The sequence below is a fragment of the Cyberlindnera jadinii genome (genome assembly GCF_001661405.1).
Source record: "Cyberlindnera jadinii NRRL Y-1542 unplaced genomic scaffold CYBJAscaffold_5, whole genome shotgun sequence".
Taxonomy (NCBI): Eukaryota; Fungi; Ascomycota; class Saccharomycetes; order Phaffomycetales; family Wickerhamomycetaceae; genus Williopsis; species Williopsis jadinii.
The window spans coordinates 18023-44377 of record NW_017963656.1 but is presented as its reverse complement, the minus strand read 5'-3'; the positions used below and the strand labels follow the sequence as shown (position 1 = coordinate 44377).

At 45.3% G+C, this 26355-nt stretch overlaps 11 protein-coding genes across 11 annotated transcripts; 6 read left to right on the top strand and 5 right to left on the bottom strand.

The window, feature by feature from the left end:
* Window positions 1–530: 530 nt before the first annotated feature.
* Window positions 531–3119, top strand: ATH1 (alpha,alpha-trehalase ATH1; the record flags this gene model as incomplete). Its single annotated transcript, XM_020212217.1, has 1 exon — window positions 531–3119. A coding segment is annotated over one exon (2589 nt), but the record flags the coding sequence as incomplete, so codon positions are not given.
* Window positions 3120–3682: 563 nt separating this feature from the next.
* On the top strand, window positions 3683–9415 carry COP1 (coatomer subunit alpha). The gene is made up of 4 exons (XM_020217113.1): window positions 3683–5028; window positions 5373–5433; window positions 5665–5714; window positions 5777–9415. The coding sequence occupies exons 1-4, from the start codon at window positions 3773–3775 to the stop codon at window positions 9315–9317; spliced, it is 4908 nt and encodes a 1635-aa protein (XP_020070825.1). The 5' UTR covers window positions 3683–3772; the 3' UTR covers window positions 9318–9415.
* Window positions 9416–9615: 200 nt separating this feature from the next.
* On the top strand, window positions 9616–11021 carry TUB4 (gamma-tubulin; the record flags this gene model as incomplete). Its single annotated transcript, XM_020213653.1, has 2 exons — window positions 9616–9620; window positions 9674–11021. 2 exons carry the CDS (start codon window positions 9616–9618, stop codon window positions 11019–11021), a joined length of 1353 nt encoding a protein of 450 aa, XP_020070824.1.
* A 29-nt stretch (window positions 11022–11050) lies between these two features.
* Window positions 11051–12767, bottom strand: LDB17 (Ldb17p). Its single transcript, XM_020217929.1, has one exon. It carries the CDS (start codon window positions 12489–12491, stop codon window positions 11079–11081), a length of 1413 nt encoding a protein of 470 aa, XP_020070823.1. The 5' UTR covers window positions 12492–12767; the 3' UTR covers window positions 11051–11078.
* A 24-nt stretch (window positions 12768–12791) lies between these two features.
* On the top strand, window positions 12792–13573 carry CYBJADRAFT_172558 (uncharacterized protein; the record flags this gene model as incomplete). The annotated part of the gene is made up of 3 exons (XM_020216360.1): window positions 12792–12803; window positions 12855–13475; window positions 13547–13573. The coding sequence occupies 3 exons, from the start codon at window positions 12792–12794 to the stop codon at window positions 13571–13573; spliced, it is 660 nt and encodes a 219-aa protein (XP_020070822.1).
* Window positions 13574–13629: 56 nt separating this feature from the next.
* Window positions 13630–15102, bottom strand: RPN5 (proteasome regulatory particle lid subunit RPN5; the record flags this gene model as incomplete). Its single annotated transcript, XM_020213333.1, has 2 exons — window positions 14967–15102; window positions 13630–14880 (listed from the first exon to the last, which is right to left on the bottom strand). Exons 1-2 carry the CDS (start codon window positions 15051–15053, stop codon window positions 13630–13632), a joined length of 1338 nt encoding a protein of 445 aa, XP_020070821.1. The 5' UTR covers window positions 15054–15102.
* Window positions 15103–15218: 116 nt separating this feature from the next.
* Window positions 15219–17895, top strand: NOP14 (snoRNA-binding rRNA-processing protein NOP14). Its single transcript, XM_020217928.1, has one exon. The coding sequence runs from the start codon at window positions 15452–15454 to the stop codon at window positions 17861–17863; it is 2412 nt and encodes an 803-aa protein (XP_020070820.1). The 5' UTR covers window positions 15219–15451; the 3' UTR covers window positions 17864–17895.
* A 453-nt stretch (window positions 17896–18348) lies between these two features.
* On the bottom strand, window positions 18349–19830 carry ATG9 (autophagy protein ATG9; the record flags this gene model as incomplete). Its single annotated transcript, XM_020212280.1, has 1 exon — window positions 18349–19830. A coding segment is annotated over one exon (1482 nt), but the record flags the coding sequence as incomplete, so codon positions are not given.
* Window positions 19831–21869: 2039 nt separating this feature from the next.
* SAS10 (rRNA-processing protein SAS10) lies at window positions 21870–23739 on the bottom strand. The gene has a single exon (XM_020214815.1). It carries the CDS (start codon window positions 23703–23705, stop codon window positions 22080–22082), a length of 1626 nt encoding a protein of 541 aa, XP_020070818.1. The 5' UTR covers window positions 23706–23739; the 3' UTR covers window positions 21870–22079.
* Window positions 23740–23988: 249 nt separating this feature from the next.
* RPC53 (DNA-directed RNA polymerase III subunit C53) lies at window positions 23989–25071 on the top strand (the record flags this gene model as incomplete). Its single annotated transcript, XM_020216359.1, has 1 exon — window positions 23989–25071. One exon carries the CDS (start codon window positions 23989–23991, stop codon window positions 25069–25071), a length of 1083 nt encoding a protein of 360 aa, XP_020070817.1.
* Window positions 25072–25093: 22 nt separating this feature from the next.
* On the bottom strand, window positions 25094–26200 carry CDC123 (cell proliferation protein CDC123; the record flags this gene model as incomplete). Its single annotated transcript, XM_020212663.1, has 2 exons — window positions 25094–25884; window positions 25954–26200. The coding sequence occupies 2 exons, from the start codon at window positions 26198–26200 to the stop codon at window positions 25094–25096; spliced, it is 1038 nt and encodes a 345-aa protein (XP_020070816.1).
* Between the last annotated feature and the right edge of the window lie 155 nt (window positions 26201–26355).

Sequence of the window (26355 nt, the reverse complement as noted above, 5' to 3'; positions counted from 1 at the left end):
AGCTTTTCCGTCGATAGGGACACCCTTCCATCGATAGGGGCACACTACGATGAGCAAGTGACGTTGTTTCATTTCCATTACATTGGTTGGTGGGTAACATGGGGTGGCTACCTGGTGACTGGTTCTCCGTACTGTCCGCTCTGTATCAAGGCCATTACAGCCGCTGTATGATGACACTATCGAGGGCGTATTACACTGGCTGCTGAAGACACAATTGGTATCACTGTTCATTAGTTCATCTGCGTGTTTACACTTGCACCACATACGTCTGAGCTAATCTGTTTGGACACAAAGACGAGATGGCGGTTGCTAGAAAGGACGAGCCTGGAAGCATCAACAATGGAGGGTCCCACTCCAATCTCAGGAGCATAGTGATGCTCGTCACGATCTTCATGGTTGTGCCCTTGGCGCTCCTTTGGAGCACGACCGCAGGCATAGAGCACAAGGTGATGTGCAAAGTTCGACACACTGCGCATGTTATTAAACATGACATCCATAGGTTCAAGCAGATGAGGGAACTGTGCCGCCGGTCAGAGAAGATGTTTGAGCTCGTGGCGGACGCGTCGAACTCGTTCTATGACTCGGAGGAGAACGTGCTTGGAAGCTTGGAGTACATCAAGAACGTGTACTCAAAGCAACCTTATGTGTCAAACGGTTACATCGGCGCGAGATTATCAACATTGGGCCACGGATTCACATACGATGAGTTGAACTTACACTCGAATGATAACGAAACACACGATCCATTGGTTAATGGATGGCCTTTGTTCAACAAGAGGTACACAGGAGCATTCGTTGCAGGGTTTTACTCCTTACAAGAGACACTTCCCGCCACGAATTTCCCAGAGCTATATTCGCAGGGATACGATAGCGTCATGGCATCAATCCCTTACTGGGCACAGTTGGATGTGATATTCGAGGACGAGACTGGTGAGCATGTCTTCAACCCGCAAGGCGTTGACCCGATGGACATCACAGGCTATAACCAGAACATGTCTTTGCATAATGGAGTGGTGCACACTTCATTGACTTGGTTGAACAAATTGGAGATTGATATTGAAGTGTTTGTCCACAAGAAGGTGGAAACATTGGCAGTGATGGGGATGTCGATACGACCAATAAACAGTCCTATGAACGTGACTTTGAGAGATTCTCTAGATTTCCAAACAAGTCAAAGATCATGGTTGAAGGATCTAGGTGCCGATGACGAAGGAATATACATGGTGGTACAGCCTGAGAACGTTCCAACTTCAAAAGCTGCGGTATTTTCATCTTGGGATGTCGAAGGCTCTCATAAATATGTCTTGAACAGGACAAGAGTTGTTAACGAAGGTACAGTTGAATTATTCCCCCACGAAGTGGCATTGGTTAACAAATACGTTGGTGTTGTTTCAACGGAGTTCCATGAGAAGCTTGATAGAACAGAGTTGGAACATGCAAAGATCACGGTGGAATACGCACATATATTGGGCAGAGATACACTTTTGCAAATGCACAAAGAAGAATGGGAGCAATATTTTGAAGAAACCAATATTTTCTTCCCTTCAGACTCCATGCTTACAGTGGCAGCGCAGGCAAGTTTGTTCCACCTCATATCTAACACCAACGTGAACTCAAGAGGATTATCATCTGCGTTGGGCACGGCTGGATTATCCAGTGACAGTTACGGCGGAATGGTGTTTTGGGATACTGATCTTTGGATCATTCCAGGTATCGTCCCATTTGCACCTGATGTTGCCAATGCAGTAAGCAACTATCGAAACTATACGCACCCGCAGGCAGTACTCAATGCTCAACAGTACGGATATGAAGGAGCTGCCTATCCTTGGACATCTGGGAGATTTGGTAACTGTACGTCTGCTGGTCCATGTGTCGACTACGAATACCACATAAACGTTGATATTGCCTTGAGTTCATATCTCTTGTACTTGGCAGGTGAAGATGAAGAATATTTGAGATTTACTACATGGCCATTGTTAAGGGATGCTGCAGATTTCTTAACCCAGTATACAAAGTTTGACCCTGAGCTAGGGCTATACACAACGAGTAACTTGACAGATCCTGATGAGTACGCCAACCATATAGATAATGGTGCCTTCACAAATGCAGGCATTGATAGACTCTTAAACTTGACGATAACAGTTGCGGATCACCTTGGAGTTGAAAAGAATCCCAGATGGGAAAAGGTTCATGCACACATATACATTCCGAAATCAGAATCAGGTATAGTTTTGGAGTACTCTGGCATGAATTCTTCAGTTCGTATCAAGCAGGCTGACGTTGTTATGTTGACTGTGCCGTTGAATTACAAGGTGGAATCTCATAGACAGGAATCCATAGATAACATGCTATACTACTCTTTGAAACAAGTTGATATGGGACCTGCCATGACTTTCCCAGTATTTTCTATGGCTTCTAGAAGGTTGATAAGTTATGGATGCTCCTCCCAGAGTTACCTTCAGAAATCTGTCTTACCATACGTCAGACTTCCATTTGCCCAATTCAGCGAACAAGCCGATGATAACGTCTTGACTAACGGTGGTACTCATCCTGCATTCCCATTCCTTACAGCACATGGTGGCTTTTTACAGGCCATTGTACACGGCATTCTAGGGCTCAAATATAGTGCGCGTGTTGACCCTGCTTCGAACCAAATTGAGAGATATTTGGCGTTCGACCCTGTGAGGCCTCTTGCATTACCAGGTGGTGTCGTTTTAAATGGATTCAAGTACATGGGCCAAGTGTTGGATGTAACGTTGACAGATTTTACTGCTACTATCAAGCACCGTCGTGGTCTTTCACCCATCACGGTGGAGGTCAACGAGAGAAACGAACGCTCGGGGAACTATACGTTGAGACCCCACTCAACGCTTACTGTACCGATATACAATCCTCCGTTGAACATACCTGGGTCGTGCACTGAATGCCAACAAATTGCCAATTTGACATGTGGCTCACCAGCTGAAGTACCGCTATCCGCTATTGACGGTAATAACTACACGTACTGGCAACCAATCAACAGGGAGCCAGCTAGATTGTTGATAGATTTGGGTAAACCGCAAATAGTGCAGAGTGGACTTATGATTTGGGGACATAGACCGCCAAAGTACCTATCAATATACGCATCGTATGACCTCACAACAAGATATGAAGACATGCTCGCGACGGTCGGACACCAGGACTTCTTCAAATTGGTTGATAGACTTGAAGTTGCTATCAGTGAGCCCTATAACCCAGAGCATTGGGCAGAAGTGAGGTTATTACCAAACAACGAAACGTCCTTCGAAATCATCAACGACAAACCCGTCAAGTACATCGTTGTTGAAGTTGAAGATGCCATCGACGAGCAAGGCCAGAGAGGCGCTACCATTAACGAGATTGCATTGTTCCCCATGAAGAAGAGCAAGTGGTGGGAAGCACTTTTACATAATTAGCTGAACACATACATTGTCGTGTAAAATTACCCCAACCCCAACACTGCGTCCTGCAAATGAATCACCGAGCCGCGTGAAGTTTCAAAGCTTAAGCTAAAAATAAACTTTGCGATCCCGAACCTTTCAAAATTTCCTAAAACTGCAAATGAAAACAAATCCACGATGCGGTTTGCCCTGTGCGAATTTTAGACGGATGTTAGATTTCAACTTTCCAGCTGCTTATTCAACCTTTAAAACCTGGCTTGATTGACTTTTGCAACTGGTTATAAAAGATCCGCCATCGATCACCTTTTCTCTACGCTGTGTCGTTGTTCTCTGTGGTAGTACGAGACATAAAGATGATCCCTTGTACACTGCTGTTTCTCGGTCTATTAGCCTCAACTGTGAGTGCCGCCGAGACGTGTAATTCTACACAGTCCTGTCCCGAGGACGCTCCATGTTGTAACCAGTATGGTGAATGCGGTAGCGGTCCACTATACTGTCTTGGTGGATGTCATCCGGCTTTCTCCTACGATATCTATGCATGTGCTGCTATGCCAGTGTGCCAGAATATTGAGACAACTTTTGACGATGCCAGTTCGATCATGAGTGTGGACGATTACTTTGGTGATGCCAACGCTACTGACTGGGTTTACACAGGGTATCTGGAGGACTACGATGGCGCTAATCTGCTTGCGATGCCGAATCAAACGTCCGGTACCGTTGTTTCGTCAACAAGATTCATATGGTACGGAAAAGTAGGTGCAACTTTCAAGACCTCTCGTGGTGATGGTGTTGTCAGTGCGTTCATATTGTTTTCCAATGCGCAGGACGAGATTGATTGGGAATTTGTCGGTTACAACCTGACCTCTGCCGAGAGTAACTTCTACTTCCAAGGTGAGCTGAACTACACCAATGTGGTTGATATCGACGCCACGGACACGTTTGAATACTACCATACGTACGAGGTGGACTGGAAGGAGGATCAACTTGATTGGTATCTCGATGGTGAGCTCGTCAGAACTTTGAAAAAAGAGGATACTTGGAACGAAACCGAGCAAGTTTATAAATACCCACAGACACCATCAAGAGTACAATTCTCCCTATGGCCTGCAGGTGACTCCGATGCCACAGGTACCATCGAATGGGCCGGTGGTGTTGTGGATTGGAACTCCGAGGATATAGTTGATTACGGTTATTACTACGTGACTCTCTTGAACGCCTCGATAGAATGTTATGATCCGCCAGCTGGGACTCTGATCACCGGGTCCTCTGCATACACGTTCAACAATACCGATAAATTCACACAGGAGTATGTCATGATCACTAATAACAGCACGGAGATCTGTGATGATGATAGTTCTGGACTAGACTCCCAGGAGTGTGCAGTGTCCTCCTCCTCGTCTTCGTCCGCTCACTCGTCCTCCTCTCATTCGTCGTCTTCTTCTTCCCGCTCCGCTTCCTCAGGCTCGACAACGTCAACAGGAGAACAGCAGGAGTCTACTACAACGGTGGCAGCCACTGAAACCACGGACTCCACAACAGCAGCCACGGGATTTGTCCAATTCGCAGGAGGCTCGTCATCGTCCTCCAACAACGCTGTGTCTCTTACAGGGTCCGTAGGCACTCTGTTACTCGCACTCTCATGGTGGATCGTGTAGAGAGACACATAGTAAAACTCTCAACAAGGGACACTCAAAACCATAAACCTCATCAAACGAATCATAACGACCACTCAGTATCAAAAATGATGTACCGTCATTTGTAGTATAATACCAATACCAAGCCCATTACGCCATCTACAGTTACCCGGCCTAACCCCCCTCGAAAAGCCATCTCCGCGAATATTTCCCAATACGGCCATCTCTGGATCGCGCCCTTTTTTTCCTGACGTTCGAGACATTTTGCGATCCTTTGCCAGCACAACACAATTTACAATCAAAACACACACACCAAAAGCATCAAGAACTCGGCGCTTCAGCTGTTAAACGCTTACGACACGATGAAGATGCTAACAAAGGTGAGTCCATTCTAAGCGCTGTGTGGAGGTCTCATTTGCTCGGCTGTACGCTGGATTGTTGTGCGTAGGAACTGGCACTGTGTGGGTAGTAATGCCCTGTTGTTACTGTTGTTTTGGTGTCAGTTCATCTGAGCGCTTGACCGTTCAATTGACCCTCGACGTGGTGAATGGAGGCTCGGTGTTTACCCTGTGCCTCTGATTGATCGAAGTACTAACTGGTTTTCCATCTAGTTCGAATCCAAGTCGTCGCGTGCGAAGGGTATTGCCTTCCACCCAACGAGGTATGTTTTTTGGCATGGGCTGGTTGCCTCTGTTTCGATACAAGTGCTAACATCGACTCTAGACCTTGGATTCTTGTTTCCCTATACTCCTCGACCATCCAACTCTGGGACTATAGAATGGGCACTTTGATTGACCGTTTTGAAGGCCATGAGGGTTCTGTTCGTTGTGTTGATTTCCACCCAACGCAACCCCTTTTCGTGTCTGGTGGAGATGACTACTCCATCAAAGTCTGGTCATTAGACACCCGCAAGTGCTTGTTCACGTTGTCTGGTCACTTGGACTACGTTAGAACCGTGTTCTTCCATCACGATTTACCGTGGATCATCTCCGCATCTGATGACCAAACTGTGAGAATCTGGAACTGGCAAAACCGTCAAGAAATTGCCTGCTTGACAGGCCATAACCACTATGTCATGTGTGCCCAATTCCATCCTTCTGAGGACTTGATTGTCTCTGCGTCGTTGGATCAAACAGTCAGAGTCTGGGACATCTCTGGCTTGAGACAGAAGCATTCCGCTCCTCAACAGGGTAACATGTACGAGGACCAGTTTAACCGTCAGCAGATCCCACAACAGGACATCTTTGGTAACACCGATGCTATTGTTAAGTATATCCTTGAAGGCCATGACAGAGGTGTTAACTGGGCTTCTTTCCACCCACGTTTGCCATTGATTGTCTCGGGTTCGGACGACAGACAGGTGAAACTCTGGAGAATGAGCGACAGCAGAGCATGGGAAGTCGACACATGTAGAGGTCACACCCATAATGTTTTGAGTTGTTTGTTTCACCCAACCCAAGACCTCATCATTTCCGTTGGTGAGGATAAGACCATCAGAGTCTGGGATTTGAACAAACGTACCCCTGTTAAACAGTTTAAGAGAGACAATGATAGATTCTGGATGGTTTGTTCCCACCCACATATCAACTTGTTTGCTGCATGTCACGACTCTGGTGTCATGGTGTTCAAACTGGATCGTGAAAGACCAGCTCAGACACTTTTCCAAGACCAACTTTACTACATCAACAACGAGAAACAGGTTCAAGTTTTCGACTACCAAAGACAGGTATCTTCTTTACCAATGCTCTCCTTGAAGAAAATTGGAAATGCTTGGACCAACTTGAGAAGCCTTTCATACAATCCAAGCTCGCGCTCCATCTTGGTTACAACAGGCGATCAGTATGCTTTAATTGCATTGCCAAAGGATGTCACTGGTGCCATCGAGCCAACGGATTACAAACTTGGTGATGGTAACTTTGCCACTTTTATTGCTCGTAACAGATTTGTTGTATACACGTCATCTTCTCAAACTTTGGAAGTCAAGGATTTGGATAACACGACAACCAAATCCATCAAATTGCCTGGAAGCGTTAAGGATGTTGTGTCTGCTGGTCCGGGTACCGTTCTCTTGTTGAAGGCCAACTCTGTGGTTCACTATGATGCCCAGCAGAGAAAGGTGTTGGCAGAAGTCCAGGTCAACAACGTGAAGTACGTTTCTTGGTCTCTTGACGGTCAATATTTGGCACTCTTGAGTAAGCACACTATCACCATTGTCAACAAGAAATTGGAGGTTATTACTTCTATGCACGAGACTATTCGTATCAAGAGTGCTGCTTGGGAAGAAACCGGTGTTTTGTTCTACTCCACTTTGAACCACATCAAGTACACATTGTTGAACGGTGATAATGGTATCATCAAGACACTTGAAGATACATTGTATATTACCAAGGTTTCTGGAAGAGATGTCTATACTTTAAACAGAAAGGGTGAAGTTGAGATCGTTAAGATTGATAGTACTGAATACCGTTTCAAGAAGGCATTGGTTAACAAAAACTTTTACGAGGTCTTGCGTCTCATCAAGACTTCCAAACTTGTTGGTCAGAACATTATTGCTTATTTGCAAAAGTCTGGTTATCCAGAAGTTGCTCTTCAATTTGTTCAGGATCCACAGACCAAATTCGACTTGGCTATTGAATGCGGCAACATCGAGATTGCCTTAGAGGAGGCTAAGACCTTGAACAATGCTCAAATCTGGGAGAAGTTGGGTAAAGAAGCTTTAAAGCAAGGTAACACAGCTGTTGTTGAGTTGGTTTACCAAACACAACAACACTTTGACAAGTTGTCCTTCTTGTACTTGATTTCTGGTGACTTCAACAAGCTAGGTAAGATGCAGATCATTGCTGAACAACGTGGTCACATTGGTTCTTTTATCCAGAACACAATTTACAACAACGACACCCTGAAGAGAGCCGAATTGTTTGCACAAGCCGGTAATTATTCTTTGGCTTATGCTGTTGCAAAAACCAATGGTCACCACAAACTCGCTGAATCCATCTTGGAACAAGCTGGTGTCAGTGCTGATGATATTGATTTGCCCCAAAGCAAACCTGTGGTTAGACCACAGCCTGTCACCACCAGTGGTGTCTCCAATTGGCCATTGAAGGCTGCTGAACCATCATACTTCGAAAAGGCCATCGCTGGCCAACTGGAAGATATGGAAATTGTCGAAGAAACACCAGATGAGGAGACAGTTACATCTCCAAAGAGCGGTGTTTCAGCCTTTGAAGAACCAATGTTTGACGACGAAGATTTTGCTCAAGAAGACGGTGGTTGGGACCTTGATGATGAAGACCTCGAAGTTGACGTTGATAACGAAGAAGAACTCGAGGTTGCTGAAGGCACTGTTCTCACTGGTGAAGTTGGCCACTGGTACCGTAACTCCAAACTTGCTGCTGTTCACGTTGCAGCTGGATCTTTTGACACTGCTGCTCAAGTGCTCAATAGACAAATTGGTGCAGTTAACTTCGAGCCACTGCGTTCACGTTTCTTGCAGGTGTACGGTGCTTCTAAGCTCGTCCTTCCTGGATCAGAAGGTTATCCACCTGTGAATGTATTCATCCGTTCTGACTCTGAGGAGGAGGAGTTGAACAAAGTTTTGCCATTCATCCCTGGAATTGATGAAATTACAAAAACAATCAATGAAGGTTTCAAGAACTTCAAAGCTAACAATTTGGAAGCTGCTATTGAGTCGTTTAGACATGTGATATACACAGTTGCAGTACTCGCTGTGGATAATGTTGATGACGAGGACAAGGCGAAGGAGGCTCTTTCTCTTGCTCGTGAATACATCCTTGGGTTATCCATTGAGCTTGAGCGTCGTTCTTTGGCACCTGAAGATATCCAGCGTAACTTGGAATTGGCTGCATACTTCTCCAGAGCCGGCTTGATTCCAAATCACCGTGTCAATGCCCTTCAGGTTGCTATGAGTCAATCCTTCAAACACAAGAACTTTGCCTCGGCGTCTTATTTCGCATCTGAGTTCCTGAAGATTGTAACAAGTGGTCCTCGTGCTGAACAAGCACAGAAAATCAAGGCCAAATCTGATACCATTGGACGTGATGCCATCGAGATCGACTTTGACCAGGACGCCGAGTTTGACATTTGTGCTGCTACCTACACCCCTATTTACAAGGGAACTCCACATGTGTCTGATCCTTTCACCGGTGCCAAATACCATTCTTCTGAGAAGGGCAAACTCGACAAGATTGTTGGAATTTCAACCATTGGTGCTACATCTTCTGGCTTGAAGATTCGTTTGAACTGAAGACACAGACACCCAGACGTCCAAACAAAACAAGGAAAGATAAATAAACACAGTCTGTTTGTTAGATGACTTTAATGTAAACCGAAAATATGTGAGACTACTCCATCTTTGTAAAGAAATTGTAGCAGTTGTTGATGATGGAGATGTACTCATCAACGAGAGAAAACCGATATATAGGTATCAACACCCGGACACCATTGTTTACATTTACGTGAATTCTCACTAAAAGCGTCAACAACATCAACCAGCACAGACGAGTTGGACACATTTGACGCGTTTTATAACGGAAAAAAGGACTATGCCGTAAGTGCCAATGGCCTATGCAAAGGGAATGCCCTGTACTAACGAAGTTTCAGACAAATCATCACCTTGCAAGTGGGACAGTGCGGTAATCAAGTTGGCCAGCAGTTTTGGTCTCAACTGTGTCGTGAGCATGCTATTGGAGCTGACGGGCTTACAACGACGGATGACAAGCGTACGGATGAGACAAATGTGTTCTTTCAGAGCAACGATGATAAGAGATTCACTCCCAGAGCACTGCTGGTTGATCTGGAGCCTGGTGTTATCAATGATATCAGAAGTACAACGTCTAATCTCTTCAATCACCGGAACATCCACCAGAGCTCTAGCGGGTTGGGCGCAGGGAATATCTGGTCCAAGGGTTATGACTACGCTGACACGGAGAAGGAGTACTTCCTGGAGACCATCGATAGGGAGTTGGACTCGTGTGATAACCTTGAAGCGTTTCAGCTCTTACACAGTGTTGCCGGAGGAACAGGTTCAGGTGTTGGTTCTTACCTGCTGGAACTGCTGAGTGATAGATACAACAAGAAGCTGGTTATGACGTATTCTATCTTTCCAGAGAGTGGACAATCAAGTGACGTCGTTGTTCAACCGTATAACACGGTCTTAACACTGAAGAGGCTGATTGAGAATGCAGATACCAACGTCGTCATCGAGAACAGCGCGTTGTTGAAGAATGCAACAAGAACATTCCAAAGCTCGAGCCCTACAATTTTCCAAATGAACCAGTTAATCTCCACTATAATGTCTGCTACGACCAACACGGTGAGATATCCAGGCTATATGTATAACTCAATGACGCGGATTGTCTCGACGCTGGTGCCTACTCCAGATTTGCACTTCTTAGTACCGAGTTATACACCTTACACGTCTGACTTTGTACATGATGCGAGAATGATACGTAAATCGAGTGCTTACGACGTTGTTTTGGAGCTATTGGATCGGAAAATTCGAATGATTGACAACGATGACAAGCACGACTCGTACATTTCCATATTCGACATCTTACAAGGTGATTACGACCAAACCGATATCCAGAAATCGATTATCAAGGCACAACAACGTGCCAAGTTTGTTCCGTGGTCCTCGTCGAGCGTACACATTGCTCAAGGGAAGAAATCACCACATCTTCAGACTCCAAACTCCGACTACGTTAGTGGACTTATGCTCTCTAATAATTCATCCATAGTCACTCTATTGGATAAGACTTGTCAACAATACGATAAGATCATGAGAAGAAATGCCTTCATAGGTGGTTACCAGGACGGGAAACTGTTCCAAGACGGAATGGATGAGTTCCGTGATTCCAGGGAAACCGTTCAAGGTGTCATCGATGAGTACAGAAAGGCAGAGTTGGTGAGCTATTTGGATGACGATGAGGATGAAGACGTACAGATATGAATGTATATATGTAATTGAACAGAATGCCGATGATGCTATTTCAAAGATGCAGTTGATTTATTTTTTCTTTCTAGAAGGTGGTGGTGGAGGAGGTGCCTGTCTTCTATAAGGCAATGACGTATCTGAATGGTTTCTATGTCTGGGAACTGGTGGGGGTGGCGTGATCTTCTTCGACATTGATGCAAGAGACGTATCTGAGTTTCTATGATGTTGATGTGGTAGTTGTGGTGGAGCTATGATGTGCCCATTCTTTGTTGTGGAAGGCAGAGAGACAGTTGACGACACTGCGGTGTCGATTCTATCGTTGATGATGGAGGAATGGTCGCTCTTGATCGACTCAACGTCGTCAGTGGTTTCACTCTGTGGCTGTAACCAGCTGAGCTTCAGACATCTCGATGCTAATCTCTTTGTTGTATCGGATGGAACCCAGAAGGTTTGACCTATACCTGATAGGTAGGTCAACAACGATACCAACTCGGCCTTCTTATAATGCGAAGCTTCAAACTGCTTCCGTTGCAGCAAGGGGTACAGAACCCTCAGGAACGTGTGTCGAATCGAGTCGTCCTCTTCGCTTAGATTGGTCAGCTCTCTGATGAGAACATCAACCATAACGTTCAGATCGTTATGGTAGAACACATCTGCGGTTTTCTTCGAAGTGAAGATCAGATAGATGATCTTTGAGATCATTATCTGAAGACAACGGTCCTCCTCTCTGTTGAAGAACATGAGCAGACACTCACTGAAGTTTCTGAATGTCGTGTGCGTTGCCACTACCGAGAGCACCTTGTTCTCCAGATGATGATGATGCTGGCGTGCTGCAATCATGAACTGCTCATTCATCGCCAATATGAGCTTGAACTTGGCAGCATTGAACACGTCATCGACGTCCGCAACCACCAGTGACTCAAAGATGTAGTTGATGAAGAACGTATCTATCAACTGCAACTCTTCGTAGGAAATGCTCATGTACTTGCACATCTGAAACATTATGTCCAGCTGTACTGTACACGTCTTCCTCAGTATCCCCAACGAGCCCATGTCCCTATCGTCATCCAGCAGGGCAAACGTCTCAAACAGCTGGCGTAGACTCCTGTACAGCACCGAGAACGCGTGGTAGTCGTACATCACCTGTAGCTGAGAAGAGTCGTTCTTACAATCCAACAGCAGCACATAACTCGAGAACAGCCGGATGTTCTGGTCCAGTCCGTCAATGCTCAGCAGACTCAGCTGCTTGGACACGCAGAACTGCTTGTTACTCTCATAGAACTCAGAACACACCAGCGAAAGCCCACACCGGTACAGGTCCTGGTCGTCGTTCACGAACACCAGTATGTGATCCCCTACCAGCTTGAGGTACTTCACCAGCGCCTTGTTGACGGTGGAGAGCTCGCCGGGGGACTCGCATCTCAGCGAGCTCTGTACGTAGTCCCAGAAGTCCTCCGAGTGTGCAAAGATGTGTTCCTGTTCCATTAGCCCATACAATTGGCGAGCCTTCTCTGTCCGCTGAAGATGGTGTGATGATGATGTGTTTTGCACTTTTCGCAGCGTGCGGGCTGCCTAGTCCAGTGACACAAAGCACAGACAGGCGGACAGGGCAGATTGCCAGGCGGAGGAGCCAGACAGAGCAAACAGCAGCCAGGCGGAGGAGCTAGACGGAGCAAACAACAGCCAGGCGGAAGAGCCAGGCAGAGCAGCCAGACAGAGCAAACAACAGCCAGACAGAGCAGCCTACACACGCACACAGCACCAGCGACTCCTCTACACACAGAAATGCTGGCGGAAGTGAGTATATCCCAGTACCAGAGCACCGTGTGAAGGAAGCTAACGGGTTAGATCTATGATATCGTTGATAAGGCGGATGCGCTCGTCACCAAGGGCCAGTACAAAGATGCCAGTGCGCTGTACTTGAAGGCTGCGGAGTCCTTCAAGGAGCACATTGGCCAGACGGAGAACAGGGAGGTGAAGGAGGCACTGGGGCTGCTGGCTGAGCAGTGTGCCAGGCGGAGCCGGGAGCTTCAGAGCATGGAGAATGTGCCCTTGAGCCGGCCTACGCCGTCCGCGTCGGCGTCAACATCAACATCAACATCGACGTCTGTGAGGGAGAGGGAGAGGGAGCCAAAGGACAGCATCGTGGGGTCACTGGCGACCGCCAGGGGGATGATGAGCATTCAGTTGGGCAAGGAGGACGAGATGGACCCTGTGAGCAGGTTCCAAATACAGGTGATGAGCCTGCTGAAGCCTCCAATGGTGGCACTGGACGACGCTAAGCCCTTGGACGTTAAGCACACCGGGAAGACCATTGAGGAGCTCGAGCTTGAGAATGCAACCTTGAAACAGCTGCTGAGCGTGAGCAGTGAGAATCTACAGCTCTACGAATCGTTCCATAAGCGCGTGAGGATAAACTTGAAGAGCTATCTATCTCAGCTCAAGAGGGATCTCCACGAGCAGGAGCAGGTAAAGAAACAGGGATACGAAGCAAAGATCGAAGCACTGACGAGGGAGAACTACAAGCTCGAATGTACAAGGAGAAAGCTATCAGAGAGATGGGATGAATTGGTGGAGAGTGCTAAAAAAAGGCGTGAAGATAACAAGAGATGACTTGTTCGCTTTAGGATCTTCTCTTGATGCCAGCCATCATCTCTTCTTTGGTGATTAGATGGCCAATGGTTTCAATGTGACCCAGTAATGAGTCAACGTTGTTGGACCATTCGTTCAACAGCTCATTGGAGTCCTTTGGTTTGGCAAATTCAACAAGCTTTGCCGGTCTGTTGATCTTACCGTAGATCGTGCCTTGGTTCACCAACAAACTGATGAACTGCTCAGTCTCTGACTCTTTCAAATCCAGGAGCTCGTTCAAGCGTGCGAGTGTGATTCTGGTGTAGTAAGTGGAGATCACCCTCAAGTTGTGCTCGATGACTCTGTTGCGTAGATCCTCCCAATGCTTAGTACTTGTCTCAAACTTTGGGTTGAAGACGTCAGACAACTCCAGCTCAGAGTGGTACATCTCCTTGATGATTGGCCATCTCATCAATTCCTGGGTGATGAACGATTGGACCAGTCTGTGTTGCAATTCCAGTTTCTTCAAATTGGTGTCAGTTTGGATTCTGTTGATAAGATCGTTCTGCATGTTATCATAGGGAGAAAGCACAATGAAATACACGATGTTAGTCAACACTGGCTTCCACTTAGTCTCGTCTGCTTTGATAGACTCAATCTCATAGATGGAGAGATAGTATCTGGTGATGTTCAAGTATTCATGGTTGTGCAAGCCAATCTTGATCAAGAGCTCATAGTACTGAAGCTTGATATCCTGGTACTCAGCCTGTTGTAGTGTCTTTATAAGGATCTTTCTAGACAGAATCGTGGCCTGTGTAAAGTCACCTCTGAGGATACACAGCTCCATCTGTTCAAGGATGAACTCCATCTTCTCTCTCAACGGCATGGAACCGTACGTTTCAACTTGTAGCTCAACAAGCAAGTCAGTGGCTTCGTCGATTTTGCCTTCGCTTCTTCTAATGTGTGAGAGCTCTCTGGTGACCTTGGCTCTCTCCACTTCAACAAAGATCTTGGACTCCGTAATGGTTCTAATCGTCTCAATCAACGCCACCTTACTCTCCAGATCGCCAGTAGCATCCAAGTATGTCATCGCCTGCTGGACAAAAGCCTGCACGGATAGCTTTAGCTGGCCATGCTTCTTCGACAACAGCACCAGCTGTTCATTCAGCAACTTCCACTGCTTCTTCGAGGCTAAAAGATCAACAATCTTACACAACACTCTCTTCGACGACGCCAGGTCAGACGCCTGACGTGTCTGCTTCTCCAGCAAGAGATACTTCTCAAGAGCACTGGTGTAATCCGTCTAATTGGCAACGTTAGTATGCTATCGCAATGTTGATGTGTGCTTTGCCACACACCGTCTCTCTTTCTATGCGTATCACCACTCACCTCCGCTAAGATCTCGATCTGAGGGAATTGCTCGTCCAGGATCTCCGTGTAATCCTTCTCTGCTTTGATTTGGGCGTCTCTTGACATTTTTTCAGCGTGGTTTACCGTGCTATTCCAGTGTAATTGGCGAGCTGCTCTGTTTACCGTTGTGTGTATTTTGGTGTTGATGTTTGGTTTTGGCCACTGGAACCTGGCCGGTGAACATGGCCGCTGAGCATGGCCAACCTGGCCTGGCTACCTTCTGTAGTGGTGTCCGGGTGTTGTTTCAATGTGGCAATATTCGCGGTCTTGTTTGTCACTAGCCACACTGATTACCATATTCGGGGCATATCGCGGGTGTGTGACGAATCCGGTAACACAGTGTGGCGAGTGTGTTTTTAGAATTTCCCAGGCGCAGAGCGAAGAGCATACAAAAAAAAATTTCACGGCTCAGAGCGATGAGGACATAATTCAAAGCACACAGGAATAGAGAGCTGAGAATAACAATGGCCGGCTCACAGTTGAAGCAGTTGAAGGCTGCATTGAAGGAGTCTGGGCTCACGGGCCAGACGAATGTCAAGAAGAAAAAAGGTACGAAAAAGGCTCCGTCAGATACCCGTAGGGATGATAAGCAGGAGGTGATCTCGAAGATTAGAGAACAGTTCAACCCGTTCGAAATCAAGGTGAATAGAAAGAAGAAGGAGTACGACACTTCGAAGATGAGAGGTGGGCAAGGTAAACCTGGTATCTCGAAGCAGATTGGTGAAGAGCAGAGAATGGCTGCGTACCAGTCAAAGAAGGCCTCGAAGAACAAGTCCGGTATGCTCAGAGATAGACGTTTTGGTGAGTCTGATTCCTCGTTGACACCAGAGCAGAAGATGCTCGAGCGTTTCACAAGGGAGAAGCAAATGCAGTCTAAGACGTCATTGTTCAGCTTGGACGATGAAGCTGACGGGTTCGATGATTATGATTCGAATGGTTTGACCCATTATGGTAAATCATTGGCGTTGAACGACGATTTCGAAGCCGATGACGACCTGCAAGGTTCTGATGAAGACGACTTCCTCAAACCGAAGAAACGTTCATTGGATGATATTTCTACCGAGGAGGTTGATCAGCAACTCCCACAGAGGAAGAAGACTAAGGCTGAGGTTATGAAAGAGGTCATTGCCAAGTCTAAGTTCTACAAACAACAACGTCAAATCGTCCAAGAAAAGGCACAGGAGAAGATCATGGACTTGGATGAGGAATTTGAAGATGTTATGAGTGACTTGAGACAAATCCCAAAGCAAAAACCTGTTAAAGAGGTCTACACAGGCGACGAACCAAAGAGTTATGAAATGACAGTCAAAGAATTGGCGATGGATAGACGTGCGGTTCCATCCGATAGAACCAAGACAGACGAAGAGATCAAGAGGGAAAGGGCTGAAAGAATGAGGGAGCTGGAGAACGCAAGACTGAGACGTATGGAGGCAATGGACGAGGCTGAGAAAGGACCAGATGACTTAGATGACGACTTTTGGGCACAGGGAAGTGACGATGAAGGTGAAGGATTTGTCGTTAGTGGATCTGAAGATGAAGCACAGAAAGATATCGAATCCGAGGATGATGGCGATGATACAGAGCCACAACCAACTGCCTCCTCATCATGCCCTGAATCCCACGAAGAATGGCTCGATATATTGGAGGACATTCCATTTGAAGATACTGTACAGCAGGCAAAAAAGATCATAAAGACATTTGCACCACATCTTATGCAAGGTAATAAAGAGAAGATCGCTCTTTTTACAGTGATTCTATTCCAGCACGTTCTCTACCTGTCAGAGTCCAATTTGACCGAAGCTGAAAACTTTTCTCAAGTCCAGGAACAACTCATCGCCTTGGTTAAGACGCTTTCGGAGAAATACAACAAAGAGCTCACAGAAGCCTTGCGTGATAAGATTGAAGAGATTCATGAGCGTATTTTGGAATCACTGAGCGGTGAAGATGTCTTCCCAATGATTTCAGATTTGTCCTTCTTCACAGTTGTTGGTCTCATATACTCAACTTCAGATCATTACCACTTGGTCGTCACTCCAACGTCAATAGTCATGGGTGAAGCATTGGAACAGCTGAAGTATAAATCACTCAACTTACTTGTTGGTGGAGCCTTTATAGCTCACGTGTTCTTGCTATACCAAAGATATTCAAAGAGATACATCCCAGAAGTTGTATTCTTCCTTCAAAAGGCACTATTGTCAATTGCACCAATCGAAATCACCGACAGTAGTATCACTGCAACACCAGACTCAAGATTCCCATTGCCATCACAATTATCTCAAGATGCTAAAGAACTTCGCATTTCTGACGTCGATCGTGAGTTGGGAGATGTCCATAAGGTTTCCCTGTTTAGCCATCTCTTGTCAACGCTTGAGCTTGCATTGGACACATGGAAAGATAAAACTGCATTGTTGGAGATTTCACAACCTTTCGTTGCTATATTGTCAAAGTTCCAGGAATCTTACCCTGATTTCAAACCTTTGACTACACTGGCAAACAAGTTCAACAGAATCGTCAAGTTCTCAGTGGACGAGCGTAAACCATTGACCTTACAAGAGCATAAGAAGCTTGCCATTGCCACATATGCACCAAAGTTTGAAGAGAACTTCAACCCAGAAAAGAAATCATATGACGAAAACAGACAAAGACAGGAGACAAACAAGATGCGTGCACAGGTGAAACAAGAGCGTAAGATTGCCCTTCGTGAGCTGCGTAAGGATACAAGATTCGAGGCCAGACAACAGATCAAGGAGAAGAAGGAATCTTATGCTGCATACCACACCAAGATGGCTAGAATCATGAACCAGATCAATACCGTGGAAGGTGCAGAGAAGAATGAATACGAAAGAGAGAAGAAACTGCGTAAGGGCAAGAAGTGATCGCACGCATATGTTGTATAACAAAAGCATCCTTCTTAATCGATCCAATTCCTTGAATATTTGACTCACTGCGATATTTGGTAGTCCTTATAGAACTCGTTCAACAAGCCCAAAACACCTGGATTTTTTGATTCGTCCACCTCCTTGTGCACGTCTGTCTTGGGTAATGTGGTGATGAATGAGCCACCCAGCTGATGAAGATCATATACATCTGTGTTGTTGAATCGTTCTCTCAGTCCTAACTTCTTCTGTAATGGATCCAATACCATGGAATTTTGAGTGCTTTTAGCAGCTTTATCGTAAATTTTACGCTGCAACGACAATGGTTTGTTAGAGCTTGTAGGAACAGGTGCATCGCCATTGCGATGAGTTTCATTATTCCCATAGCTGTCCAAAAAGTAAAGGTAAGATTTCATCATCTTCTCCTCGCTTTGGTTATATATCTTTCCCTTTGGATTCTTCTTCATCTTCTTGGCAGATTTGGTCTTATCAAAGTCAAACATTGCAAATGTGCACACATATCCCAATCCATCAACGTGTACAGAAAACTCCCTAAAGAAATCCACTATACGATCAGCAGAGTTTGGTAAGGAGAACCATAGAATGAATGGTGTAATGACGAGACTGGCAATTTCTCTCGCTAAGAGTAACGGCTTCAGCGTGAACAACTCACAGAATTCCGTCTTAACCTCTTCTGTGTGATAACGACCTTTCCATGATTGCGGAAGATAGTGCGTATACTCTGAAACCTTCAAAAGACTTGCCTCTGAATCGAAAACGACATACTCTTCAGGAATAGCACCATGACACACTGCCCATATTGTACCGAATACACTGATGTAAAAGAGAACCGTGCGATCTTTAGTGATTTCAAAGTTGAAGAACATATCTGGATCCACAATTGATAGGATACCCAATACAGCAGCAAATGAACCAGAAACAAACGCAACAAACTTTAGCAACACCACGGTCTTCTCTTTGGGAAATTGATCAACGTAATGAGATGCCAACGGGACACTGAGGTTCAAGCGTCTTTGGAATAGATGATACAATTCATTGAATTCACGGAATTTCCACTCAGCCAAGGGTGTATATTGTCTGGTCCCAATGGAACCAGGGTTTCTCTTGTACTCGTTAAAGTATCTGAAGAAATTGAGCAAAAGGAAATAAACAACCAAGATTGGGGACAAAATGATGTTGAAAATGGCAGCCAATCTGAACCTTTTCTTCAACTCTTCAGCTAATTCCCGGCGACTAGATTCCTTTAGGAACTGTTGACGAATCTGGCCATGCTCGTTGAAGACAAGGCCAGATATACACAATTGTAGATTCCATTCCAATGTCTTTGTCAATGTGTTCTGTTTAAGCCCGGTTATAGGCAATGATAAGTCCAAAATATCCTTGTTGAACAAGGAGATAAAGTAATTCTCCTTTCTCATGATTCTGTTTGCAATATGGTGAGCATCTATTTGTCTCTTTGACTTGGCATTAGAAACGTTTGAGCTTACTGCATTCTGATCCTTAAGTAACATAATACGAGATACCACCACTTGCCAGGACACAGTCTGAAGATCGTTATCTGAGATTTCAAGCAGGTAGTTGTAGAAGTTGTACAATTCGTTCAAGTCCTTTGTATCCATGTATAGCTGAACAGCCTTCAGTGCCACGTAAGCATAAAAAAGCCAAAGACACAGCTTTCCACCAACGCCTATATTTGAGTAACACTGATCCACAGTGATATCATCTAGGCTTCTAGAAGCTGGCAGCTTCAGCTTGGAATAGTCGATACACGATGTAAGGAATGTGGCAAAGAAAACAACAAATATCAATGTCAAAAGGTCCAAACTTTTGGTGATGAGAATACAATAATATCCACTCCCCAAATAATACGAATACACATCCTGTAAGAACTTGTCTAAATTCTCCACGTTTGCCCATTTCCAAAGCGCTCTTTCTCTTGGATTCAAAATGCCCAATTTGGCCCTCCTTGTACGCTCTTCTTCTGCCCTGAGAGCTTCATTTGGATTCCTGGTATCATCATCCTTCCTATAGGCAATTTGTGGTGGGCGAGACTGTCCTTGGCCATTCGACGAAGCCCCCTCGAAACTGGTACGCTCCCTAGTGGGTATATAATCTCTTTCAGATGTGTTCTGGCCAACCATTAAAGACATGGGAACATCGTCATCTTCCAGTTCAACATGGTGACCATTGGGCACCCTCGAGTCCAAGCCATCCATCAAGTTAGCTTCACTCATCCCGCTGTTTAGCAGGTGCCGGTACTCATCCTCCGAGCTATCCGTATTTTCCAGATCGCTCTCTTCCTCAGACTCAATTATGGGCCTTTCCCTTGTCCTTGTGGAGATATCACTATCGTGTATCTCATCTACCGCAGTGTGTACGTTCGACAGCTCCGTGTCGTGAAGATGCGACTGAGCACCAAAAACCCCTGAAAGGAAAGTATTCTTGTGTGACATTTGCTTTGAAATGAAAACGGTGAGAAGGAGTGCTTTATCTGGCTTGTTATCGCTGTTGTTGGGTATGTTTACATTACATTGTACAAGAGTAATTGTGGCAAGTCTCAAGGAGCCGATTAGCGGGGTTTCGGTAGGGGAAGTATGTGTTGGTGGCCATACCGATGAAGATAAGCGCGGGCTTCTTTGTTTACCTTTGTTTACCTTTGTCTACTTTGCTTATCTGTTACGATAAACACGCACAGCGGGTAAGGTTGCTGGACCTGTTGGTGGTTGCACTTTAGGGATTTTTGGACTGTGATGGCGGTGCTGTGTGTGGATGTGTTTGTTAAGACAGCGGTATGGAAGTGGCAGTTAGTTGCGACACACTTATAGAAGCTTTGGTATCAGCGGTTGGGTTGTTAAAGACACAACTCACATTCGACAGATGATGAGGATTTACTGTTGAGGAGTAGGTAGTAGAGTGATGAGGTTTGTTTTACAGATGTCTATGTGCTGTTATTATGATTGCAAAGGTGTGATTTCGAAGAGTGAAGAGCTTCAACAGAGACAATGTCTGAAGAACAAAGCAATCAATACTGAGGTGTGCAGGATGGCCAACATATTATTCCGGGCATCAAGGGACTTCAAGATGACGGCATAAATAAGAATCTGTTCGTATAGGAACGTATGGCTGCTGTATCATCATCGCTGAGAGTCACGTATGCAATGTGTTGGAAATCATGCTCTTTGACGATTTACAATCACAACAATGAGGCATAGGACATTCTCAAGAGGTTCAAAACTCGATGGCAATGTTAAATAATTGTGTTCGGAACAAGATAAAATTTGTCAGTTCATGATAGAATATGCTACCTTAATGCTACACTCAATGAAGGGAGATTTCGAAGAAGACATTAGCTCTTGCTCACCACGCTTTAAGGTTCTGGATAACTGCAACTTTCACAGGAATATATTTTCGTTATTGAAAGCAGTTGTCATATAATCGTGAAACCATCAGTGTCATTATCCTTATAAAATGACACCGCTGTGCTTGAAGAGACAATAACGGTAATTGAATGACAACATGTGCCTTACAATCCGATTTATCTTAATCGCATTCAGTCCATCGTGCTTTGAGCATATATTGGCCCCTTCTTTCTTCTGTCTAAAGCTGCAATTGGTTCGAGGGAAAAGATTGACACGTATAATAACTTAAGAGGCCATGGACGAAGGTGAAAATAAATCATTTACTGCTTTGCCACACATTTCAAGATCTTTAACAAGGTATACAGAAAAGAGTCTTGTACATGCTGGTAAGTCTGGTAAGGGGGCCGAAGTATCGGTAGTCTTCGACTCCCGAGTACAACTATTGAAACAGTCTGTACGCTCAATAACGTACCGTGTGCGGTATGCCATACATTCCCGTGAATTGTTTAAACCAGGTTGTTCAAAGACAAACACCAACCATCGTCCCGATCAGGTAGATGTTATCTTCTCTACTTAATGCATGTTATGGTTGACAAGATCACTTATGAAATTATATCACAAGCTCGCCTATCTGCAGGTAGCTTCTTACATCCATGATGCAGAGCTATGCTGTACTCTCAACGCCATTACCAAAAGATCTCAAAGGATTACATGAAAGTACAAAGTCATCATTAAATAAAAGGTCGAGCTGTTGAAGATCTATTGCCCAGATTGGGAATTTCTCTACGAATGGAAGCCCTCGAAGGTAATTGATCGAGATAAAAACATAAACATGGTTAGAACTTGACAGATTTGGAAAGGTTTTTCTTGATACCTGTCTTTTCACCAGCATAAGCACCCGTTGGTTGTTCGAATACTGCTCTAACAGATTTGAGTTTCTTTTGAGCCTTTTCGTATTTCTTTCTCTTCTTGACACGAGAGTTTCTGTTGTCTTTCTTTCTATGAGGTGTGAGACCTTTATTCTTCAAAATCTGGTAATTCACTGCACGTTTACCATCTTCACCAATGTTTTCTTGGAGTTCAGCAAGACGACCTTCCTTAGCAGCACGCACAGCCAAGTCATGAGCTTCACGACGTTTGGTCTTTGAAGCGTCTCTTGACGATTTGACCTGCTGGTATAAAGAATCATCCAGGCCATTCGACTGTGAGACAGTCTTTTCATCTTCTGATTCGTAATCGTCAAGCTCTGCACCTTGATCTTGTTGAAGACCACGTTGACGTGCTTCTTCGATGAGTCTTTGCTGACGTTGGTAAAGACGTTCCTTATACGGAATATCTTGATCACCAGAGAACTTCTCATCCTTCTTACGTGCTTGTTGATCAATTTTGGAAGTGTAGAATCTCAATGTCTTCTTACGAGTTTTCTTCTCTTCTGCATCCACATCTGCAATCTCACCCTCTGCAAAGTCTTCAGATATGGTTGGCTGCTTAGCCTGTTTGAAGACACGAGGTTTGGATATATCAATATCAAGCTCACTATCTGATGATTCATCTTCTTGTTGATCAAGTTCTTTTGCATCTTCTGAATCTTCCTCGATCTCATATTGCTGGTTATCTTCATCGAATGAGTGGAATTCCTCTTCCTCGTCTTCTTCCTCTTGATGCTCGGCTTCTTCAGGCTCCACATGGCCTTCTTCTAGCTCATTAGCCTGTCTCCATACTTCTTTCGAGCTAAGAATTAACTCCATAACCTCATGGTCTTTCATTGTAAATGGTTCACCCTCGAGTGAAAATGCTCTGAACAGAGCGAAATACGATGATATAGCGCCAAGGTATGCACTCAGGGCCAAGTATTTCGCAACCACTACTTCATCTTTTGAATTCTTGCTCAATGAATCGAGAACAGGTTTCCATTTAGCCAGCTCTTTCGCCAGTGGGATGAACTCTGGATGTGAAGCTGTCAAATATTTCTTTTTTGTCTTTGCATCCATCGATGCAATATCGGTCTCTTCTTGTTCCAACTCTTGCTTTTTCAGATCACCAAAATCGTGTTCCTTTGCAGATTTGGTCCATTCCAACTCCATCTCTTCATCAACATAGTCATCCATGTTCAACTGTTGCAGATGTTTCTTCTGCTGACGAAGAGCTTCTTGTTCAATCTCCTTCGCAGCTTCCTCATCCTCCAAGTCATCTGCACCATAATAATTACTCTTCTTATCACCCCAGGCACCTTCATCTTCAGAACCAAGCTCTTCATCAGAGTGCTTCTTACCGAAGAACTCTTCGTCTTGTGAATCTTCATCTTCGTCGCCGCTGTCAATATCCATCACTTGCTCATCGCTCTCATCGTCGTCATATTGAGAACGTCTGCCCCTCTGCTGTATCCCTTGACTGAGGAGGATCTTGTCCTTTTCGGCATGGAACGCATCTACGTCATCTAAGCCATAGTCTTCAGCACTCATCTTGTCGCAACTGAAGAGATGACAGAACTTTGCTATGGTTTAAGCACTTTGAAAGATTTTCTTTTATGTCTCTTTACACTGCATCAGAATTTTTTTTTGTCTTGGGTCGCTTCGAGGCAGATTCGAGGGCGATGAGCTGGTGAATTCCGGCCCACGAATCAAGGGAAAAAAATTCCTTTGAGGACATAATTTAGAGCATACTCACGGGTATTTTGTTCTTTATTTGTTTGTCAGTGTGTTGTTCGTTGTTGTATTTTGCCTCTAGATTGGTGTGCTTGCTAAAATGAGTGACAAGATCCCAACTTCTTCCAGATTGGACTCATTGAGTCGTAGAGCACCTGCTGGCCCGGCATCTTCAAGTGGTCCTAAAGCTGGTAAATTCAAACCGAAGAACATTGCCAGAAGAACCAAAGAGGAACGTGATGCCAATGCCCCAGCGACTGCAGCTGAGCCCACCGATAAACCTCACCAGAGAAGTATGCGCGGTGGTTTGCGTGGTGGTCGTGGTGGTAGAGGTGGTGCTAATAGGGCTCTGCAAGGTACTCATCTCGTGCAAGCAGGTCCGTTGGCAAGTGGTAACGTCCTAAGCGATACAAAGCAGAACTTTAGTAGGTCGACAACAAGGAGTCCGACCCCTGGGTTTCTCTCCAGCCTGGTTAAGCGTGAGGAAGGGTCTAGGGAAGGAAGCGTGGGTCCACAGGACAGTGACGATGAAGGTGATTTATCCAAGATCAATATGAACCAAGAGTATAGATTCAGTAAAGAAGAAACTGAGCTTTTCCCTGTGAGGGCACCAAGAGAACATGTTACATCAGAACAAGATACGTTGATGAATTCTAGCCGTTCAACAACACCAGAGCCTGATGATGGTACTCTAAAGAACGTGCTAGCCACGAAGGACCACCAGTTACACATAAACCTTGATCAACTACAAGTGGATGAAGCTGCTGAAGATGATGCAAGGCTGGCACAAGACCACAAGGACATTGCTGAAGCAATCACCAAGTTGAATAACGATCCAGCGAGCTACTTGATGTTTCAACTCCCTAGAGTGTTGCCTGAATTCGAAACAACCAATGAGGTCAAGCCTGAAATCTCTGAAGAGGATAATGTTGAGCCTGTCAAACCTCAACTCGAGGGACAGATCGCCACTCTGAGAGTACACAGATCTGGCAAGCTAAGCGTGAAGATCGGCAACGTGATTATGGATGTCAGTAAAGGATCAAACACTGCATTTCTACAACAACTCGTCTGTATGAAGCGTGGTGGTGATAGCCAACTAGGTGAAAATGAAATCGATGAACGGGGCAACTACCTACTGGGTCATCTACAAGACAAGATTGTCATCACGCCCAAACTGGCTTGATATGGATAATAGAAAAGCTCCTCTACTTCTCTGCCTTCATTTGTAATTCCTGCCATTGCTTGGCCAACTCAGCCATAGCATTGGAGTCTAAGCTTGCATCAACAACGTCCTTTGGAACCTGGTTCTCTGTATGTTCTTTGACCGCGAACCTTCCCTTGTTCACCTCCGTTACTAGCCTCAGTTCATAGTCATCCTGTGGTGTCAATTGAGACAGTTCATGCCACGTGAACAGCTGCGAGTCAGTAACCCTCGCAAATGGATTGATGTCGATGAGGAAAGTCTTGTCAAAAGGACGAGGGAGATACACGTCAAACACGTAGTCGTCATCTGGGAACGTTTCTCTAAGTACCTCGTCAAAGAACGTCTCGACCAGTTCCCGTATCGTTGACTCCAAAGGTTTCAAGAAGTCGTAGTAGTTCAAGTCTCTCTGCGATATGCCAACTATCTCATTCTGCTTCACGAATACCCTGAACTCCAGCGCAGGGTTGATGTTCACCCATTTCCTCAGCACCAGCTCGAATTCGGTCTGTGTCTCCTTGATCTCGTCGCCCTCCTTGGTGGTCACATCATCAAAGGCATGAGCAAGGTCGTGCATCACGTAGTTGGAGGCATTCAGCAAGAGGTAGACGTCACTTGCGTTGGTGCACTTCATCGTGTTTGAGGGCAGGATCCAGGTGGCATCTCTGGGGGCACTCCAGTTGAGCTTTGGCGTGACAGCTCCCCACTCCTTGATGGTCTGTTTGATCTGGTCATGGACATCCTGGAACTGTGCGAAGACCTTCTGTTGGTCCTTGGAGGCATCAGTTTTATCAGCTTCGCTATCATCATCATCATCATCATCATCATCGTCATCACCTTCGTCATCACCACCACCATCACCACCGCCGTCCTCGTCAGACCAGTCGCTATACTCACCGTCACCATCGCCCATCTCAACCTCGTAGTGGCCATCTTCAGGCAGAACTATCCCGTCAGCTCCCAGGTACTCCATAAAGCTCTGTGGTAACGGCTTGATAACACGACTCTTCGGAACATGGCTCTTATACCTCCAATACCAGTTGGAAAAGGAGCAATTGACAACCTGCTCTCTCGACAGCGGGATATCTTCAAACACGTGCGTATCAGACATCTTTCCTCTGCTACGATCAATACAACTTCTGCTGAAGAAAGATGGGTATTAATGAAGAGATGAGCTCATACTGGAAAATGTTTATATATTCGTGCTGTATTTTACGCACCCTAGGGTGGGCCGTTCTGAAATTTACGCCACCCTGTCGATGTTTG